The sequence below is a fragment of the Bison bison genome, unplaced genomic scaffold (assembly GCF_000754665.1).
Source record: "Bison bison bison isolate TAMUID 2011002044 unplaced genomic scaffold, Bison_UMD1.0 scf7180017864379, whole genome shotgun sequence".
NCBI lineage: Eukaryota > Metazoa > Chordata > Mammalia > Artiodactyla > Bovidae > Bison > Bison bison.
In genome coordinates, this window is record NW_011494951.1 from 3,914,841 (window position 1) to 3,921,771 (window position 6,931).

The following is a 6,931-nucleotide window of genomic DNA, read 5'->3' on the forward strand; positions in this document are numbered from 1 at the left end:
ATCCCGCTGACCTCCGAGTTGGAACCAGCTGGAACACTGCCAGCTGCACTTCTGGAAAGGGAGTTCTCGGTGGCTTACACTTCCCATGTCAGCCCACCTACCATCTCCATCCTCCTGGACCTTCCTCCCTCACCCACCCCCCCAACCTGCCCAAGCCAGGCACCCAGGACTCGGGGCGGGGTGGGCCACACCACATGCAGCCAGAAGCCACGTGTGCGGATGGACAGGTACCTCCGGAGGCGATGTAGAAGCCGCTGGGTGCGTACTTGGCCACCACCACCTGGTGGGCGTGCTCCGTGTAGATGTCCGCAATGGCCGGATTCTGCGGGAGGAGACCAGAATGAACACAGGCAACCCAGAAGTGGGCAAACTTGCTTTCCACTCTCTGGATTAACAGAGTTGGGTGGGAAAATGACCCACAGACATACACAAATACAGACGTCAAAACCTCCGTAAGGAAAATCCCAAAAGTACACTTACCTGCCTGGGTGACAAGAATTCTAGGCAATTTAACTCTTTTATGAGATGCGAGGTGATTTGCTTTCTTTCGGTACTTGCCGAACAAGTACGTATTTTCGAAATACACATGGGACATAAAAGTTTCCTTAGGAAAAAAAAATCTACGACTCTTAATTTTCTCCCACTTGTAAGGGGCTGCCGCCTTCCCTGAGTCTGGCTCCCCAGAGCGGGTCTCCCCTGTTCCGAACCAGCTCTCCCCAGGCTGCCAGGCGGGGTCTGACCCAAACCGGAGCCTCTGGCCTGGAGGAGCAGAACACAGAAGTGGGCAGGCAGCTGGGGGGCCCCTCCTTGGTCAAATCCCTCTATTTGGGAAACTCCCTTTCGTGGCTCAAATCCAAGGCTGGCTGGACTCTGCAGTGAGAACTGGGCCAGCGTTGGAGACCAGGAGCAGCTCTCCGGACTCAATCATTAGGCTTAAACGTACAATTTATCAAAGTCGATCAGGGCACTCCCGGACACACACGGCCCAGGGGCCTCAGCAAACCTAAGGCCCTGAGCTCAGATGCTCTGTCATCAGAGCCCAGCGTCCTCCCAGGAGGGCAGAGAGAGCCAGGCATCTAATCCCCGACACCCGCCGACACGCACTGCAGAGCCAAGTGCCTTGTGAAAGGAGCAGCTACAGGCTGTGAACACATCGGGTCCCAGGGAGGCTGCTGCGGGCGCATCTGACCTGCCCCCCAACTGCTCCCACCTCTTCTAACCACCTCATAGTCTCCCCCTCCCCATCTCCTTAACGCCCTTCAACAAGGCCAGAGGCCCGGACTCTTCTCAGCTTCCTAGCCACAGGATCGCCCGCCCTCTCACCCGACAGTCCGGAGAAGCGTCCTGCTAAGTCCCAGCTCCGGCAACCTCCCTCCTACCATTCCTACAAGCCCCCTGGTCTCCGTAAATGCTGTGCCCTCGCCAGCAACACCTCTCCCTGCCTGCTAACACCCACTTATCAGGCCTGAAGAGCCATCTGCGTGAAGCCTGCTGTGACAGCCCCTCTCTCTCCTATGCCTGCGAATCATTTAACCCGACACACACCACAGTCCCTGGCCCCCTTATCCCTCTCCTCCAACTCCTCTTTGAGCTGCTCCACGTGCATTTATCTCCTTTAGCCATCACAGCCGTTAGCAAATGACAGATGCTCAATTATTTTTTTTTGGTGGGGGGTAAAAGTTTACACAGTCCTTTTACCCCTAGGACTTGGTGTCACATGATAGAGTAGGTACTTAACACATGTGGTTCATACGTTAATCCGATGCAGAATAAACATATGCAAAAAGTGAAATCAGAGAGACTTCAACCATCTGAAGATATTCTGAATGGCAAATTAACCCGTGCAAAGGTGCTCGATGTCCTTAGCCTTTTGGGAAACGCAAATCAGAACTATAGTGAGAAACCACCCTATACCCAGGAGAGTCAAGAGAATTAAGACTGAAGTGACCAAATGTTGGCAAGGATGGGTGGGGTACAGTCTGGAATGTTTATATACTCCTGGGGAGAATGTAAAATAATACAGCTGGAAGAGTTGAGCTGGTTATTTATAAAGTTAAACACAACATTTATGCAAAAACCCCAAGAGAAAGAAAAGTGCGTGCTCACAAAAAGATACACATGAAAATTCACGACAGCCCCTAAGTGGGAACCAACCAACCCGAAAGTCCACCCCCAGGTGCCTGGAGAAGCAAAGGGCTGTCCGCCCAAGGGACCACTACTCGGCAACAAAAGGCTACAAACTGCGGAGGCCCCTCAACCACGGGAGGAGCCTCGAAAGCCTCACGCTGAGTGACAAAGCCGACGCAAAGGAGAACGAGCGGCAGGAGTCTGTTCTGATCAAAGTCCAGGAAAGGCCAGCCCACAGGCCACAGAAAGCCAGTTGCTGATGGAGCTTCCAGGGCCTGGGGGGTGGGGGGCAGGGTGGAGAGGCCCGTGGAGAGGCCCAGGGGGGTGACTGGACAGCTGGTGGCGGGGGTGATGGGATGATATTTAATTTGTCAAAACTCTAGTTGTGCTTTTGAAACGGAAGGATTTTATTGTCCTTAGATTACCCTGCAATAAAACGATGATGTGTAGGATCCAGTAAACGTCAGTCAGAACCCAACCTGTTCCTGCCCAGGTTAGCCCTCTGGACTGGAACGTTCTAATGAGGACAACTTCCCTCATAGAGAAGCTGGCGAAAGCGGTCTGTGGCCGGGTGGCTTCAAGGCCCGTGTTCCGAAGCTGACCGAGGGCTCTCAGCCCTGCATGTGGGCACAACAGGTGGGAGACCACCCCCCCAGGGGGACTCATGCCCACAGTGATGCCCAGCCTGGCCTTGCCCTTAAAGGGGAGCGGGGAGGGGGTGGCGTGTGGAGAAGTGGAAGTGAGTTAAACAGCGGCCCTGGGAGGCAGTCCTGCCCCTACAGATACTTCCCCTAAAGCGGCTGGGGCGAGTGAAACCTCGGGTCAGCCAGAGCGAGCTCTCCCGGTGCCCCCGTCCACATTCCCGACACAACTGGGGGCGAGCTCTCCAGGCTGAACACAACAAACAGAACACTCCGAGTCAGCAGCAGAACCCCGCCCTCAGCTCCCCGGCCAAAGGGGACGCCTCCCTGGCCCCAGAGGCCAGGCTCATGGCAAACCCAGCCCTGTGGGGCTGGGGCACCCCTCCCCTGGGACTTCCTTCCTGCCCTCCTCCCCCCACCGCCCCATCAGGGGACAGGGGCTTCAGGCAGAAACCAGAAGGAAGCCTTGGCATTTGAGGCCCGTGGGTGCCTAGCGGATGTGGGCTGAGCCTGCGAAAACCTCCTGTCATCTCGCTGGGTCCCCAGGTGCATCCCAGCCCTGCCCCCAACCCTCCATCTTTGGTGCATCCCTTCGCACCCTTCCACCTCTGACCCCAGGCCTGTCCCAGCCCTGGCCCTGACCTGCTGTTCAACCCTGCCCTGCCCTGTGATCCTAGGCTTGTCCCAAGTCCATCCAACTCATTTTCCCACCCTGGCCAGATTCCAGTTTTTCCTGCCCCTCCTGGGACCAGGACAATACCGTGACAACATCTGAACTGACCCCTCTGCCTTTCACCAACCCACCAGGCTCTGTGTCCGGACTCCGATCACACATTCAGAGGCCCCTGGACCGTTCCCACCTCCCACCTGTGCGTGGAGGCCCCGCCCCAGCCCAGCAAATGAAGCATTCTCCCCCCATACCTTTCCACACATGGAAGGGAGAATCCCTAAAGCACCCCCCGCCCCCAAAGGAGCCTTCACATTCCTGTGTCCTCTGAGGCCAGAGGTCACCACGGCACTTTACAGGTAAGGTTAAGGGGTGGCCCCAGCCACAGGGCATGCAGTTTTGCCACGGCGCGCCTGGAATCCTATGGACGTGTCGCCACATCAGTGAAGCCGTGGGACACAGCCCTGCTCCTCTGGAGCTGCTGATGGCCCGTGGCGGCCTCCTCCAAACTCCAGGCAAAGTGACCTTTGGGAGGATTAAGTTTCCAGAGCGCTGGCTTTCTAGACACACCCAGTTCCTAAAAGCAGGCCCTAGAAACCCGACCTGCATGGCGAATGTGACCTGCGGGGCCCTCTGCTCACGGGGGCCCCAACTCAATGACCGCCAAGCAGCTCCACAAACCTCTCTGCTTCCAGACCTGAAGAACTGAACCCAAAGGCTCAGTCCAGGGTTCAGCCAGCCTGCCCTGCTCGACCTTGAAGCCTCCTTCTCTCACCCAGAGGAAGCAGCCCTAAGCCACAGTCCAAAGTCCATTTCCCATTCTGCCCTCGCCCTCCTCCAGTGCTGCAGGCTGGAATACCTTCCCTACTTCCTAGATGACCTTCTCCGAATTACCTTCTAATGCTCCGGCAAAGGCTCCCAGCCTCCTCCAGGAAGCCTTCCCTGATACTCCAAGGTAGAAATGATCTCCAGCCCAGAAAGCCTATACACTACCTTCCCTATCCTCCCACCCTTATTATTTGCTACCTTGGACACATGTCATTCTTACACCTGCAAAGCTCACCAAGTGGACCCCCCCAGAGGGCAGAGCCCAGGTCTGATTCACCACTGCAACTTCTGACCACCGCCCCCCCACCCGCCGAAAAGACTGGGGCATGCCAGTCCCCAGCAGCCATTTTTGAAAACACAACCATCGTATGCTGATGACTACTCTCAGACAGCCGGGGTGACCCTTCAGTTGATTCTCTTTGAAACCTCACAGTACCTATGGGTAACCTTAGGACTCATTTTACAGGCAAAGAAGTGGGGCAGAGAGACTTGGAGGGATGTGCCCAAGTAAGTGGGGGGACTGGGACCTGAACTCAGCTGAGCGGCCTTGCTCCCCTTGGTTCTACTCCATTACCTACGTCTGGAGTCACTGTCAGCCTGACTCCTAACTCAGGGAACAGAGGTTTGCAGCGGTGGTGACAGCTACCCAGCTACCCGTCGGAAAGTGTAGAGCCCGAATGGAGGCGGGCAGGAGTGGCCACGCCCACAATCTTCCTTCTGGCTCCTGCCCAGCCCCCACCCTGAAGCAAACCAAGCCCTAGAACAGGGGCCCCAGGGGCGGGGGTGCCCACGTGAGAGTGGGCATACCATTCCCTGCTGGGCCCAGCATGACACCCCCTCCCTTCCTGTCCCCCTTTCCCTCTGCCTGCCCAGGGCCTTAGGAGGAGTCAGGAGGGCAGGCTTTGGGGGCCAGGGTCAGCCCCCACAGTGTAACCAGGGACAGGGCTGCCGCTCTGCTGCAACCGTTTCTTTGCCTCCCTGCCAAGGGCAAGAAATGGTGGCTCAGATGGTAAAGAACCCGCCTGCCAATGCAGGAGACGCGGGTTTGGTCCCAGGGTCGGGAAGATCCCCTGGAGAAGGGAATGGCAACCCACTGCAGTATTCTTGCCTGGAGAATCCCATGGAGAGAGGAGCCTGGTGGGCTACAGTCCATGGGGTCGCAGAGTCAGACACGACCGAGCAAGCACACGACAACAAAGGGTAAGACAGACACCCAAAGGCCCCAGTGAGTCCGCAACAGTGCTGAGGACACGAGCTCAGCTTCTTCCAACCTCCATGCGCCTGCACTCCCTGTCCAGACTCCCCTCATCTCTGCTGTCTCAACCCCCCTTCCTGGAAAACTCTTACCCACCCTCCAAAACCCAACTCAAAAGTGCCCTTGCTCCAGAAACCTTCCCTGAGGCTCTGTGACACAGCTGGCCCTTTCCTCTTGTTCCCAAAACGCTGAGGACACGCTTCTTTAAAGCGCTAACCTGGTGAGTTAGAATGTTACCTACTGGGGTTCTTTGCTCGCCCCTGCTGACATTTTGGGCTGGGGAACTCTTTGTTGCAAGACAGTCCTGTGCATTGTGGGATGTTTGGCAACCCCTGGCCTCTGCCCACTAGATACCAGTAGCACAAAAATGTCTTCAGATATTGCCAAATACCCCTCAACAGTGTGGGGTGGGGACAAAACTGCCTCTCAACTGAGAGCCACTGATTTAACCTTGGGCACCATGGCTACGGGCCAGGCTTGGCAAGAGAGGGAACGTGTGTGGGAAACGTCAGGGCTGAGGACTGGATGCAGCAGCTGACGATGCCTTCATCTTCGAGCAGCTTCCTAATTGGCCTCCCTCCTGCCTCACGTGGATTTCCCAGGTGGTGAAGTGGTAAAGAATCTGCCTGCCAATGCAGGAGACGCGGGAGACGTGGGTTCAATCCTTGGGTGGGGAAGATCCCACGAGAAAGCCGAATGGCAACCTGCTCCAGTATTCTTGCCTGGAAAATTCCACGCACAGGGGAGCCTAGGGGGCTACAGTCAGTGGGGTCACAAAGAGTGGGACGCACCAAGCATGCACACACCTGCTTCATACCTTAGCTGCAGAACAGTCTCTCCACTGACTTGACTACATGGTTCATCTGTTGAACCTTTTCGTGGTTCTGGTGGCCTCGGGGCAGGGCCAGGCTGCGGTGGGGCGGCCTGACTCCCAGCACCCTCTCCTGCCTGCCTGTAACTCCCCCCACCCCAGGACTCCGGCCACAAGGGTCCACAACCTGTGCAGGACTCTCTCGCCAACCCCGCTCCACCTGACTGGTCCCTTCCCAGGGCCCCAGCTGCTCAAGGTCCCCTGGGATGACACCTCCTGGCATGTTTCTTCCTCTCGGCATCAGTCCTGAGTGTCGGTTTCCCTGGAGACTGAGCTCTGTGAGGACAGGCCTTTGCCAGGGAGTGTCCAGAGCCAGGCCTGGGCTCCGCTACACAGCAGGTGCTTATATACACCTATAAAAGGATCAAGTCAGGCTCAAGCACAGGAAGTGGAGGGGGCAAGGAGGGTGGGAGAGAAGTGGAAGTGACCCCCCGAACCAGCTGCCACTCAGGGTGTGGGGGGTTCATATAGTCAAGACGACTGGCAATGGGTGGACACTGACATCAGAGCCCAAGCACCTGAAGATCATTAGCCCAGAAGCC

The 6,931-nt window shown here is 56.8% G+C and overlaps 1 protein-coding gene across 1 annotated transcript in view; it reads right to left on the reverse strand.

The window, feature by feature from the left end:
• Positions 1 to 6,931, reverse strand: part of WDR1 (WD repeat domain 1) — a 40,912-nt gene that overhangs the window by 28,273 nt on the left and 5,708 nt on the right. Inside the window, exon 3 of the mRNA XM_010857267.1 lies at positions 232 to 322. Coding sequence (XP_010855569.1) covers positions 232 to 322 — 91 coding nt within the window. The remainder of the gene's footprint in view (positions 1 to 231; positions 323 to 6,931) is intronic.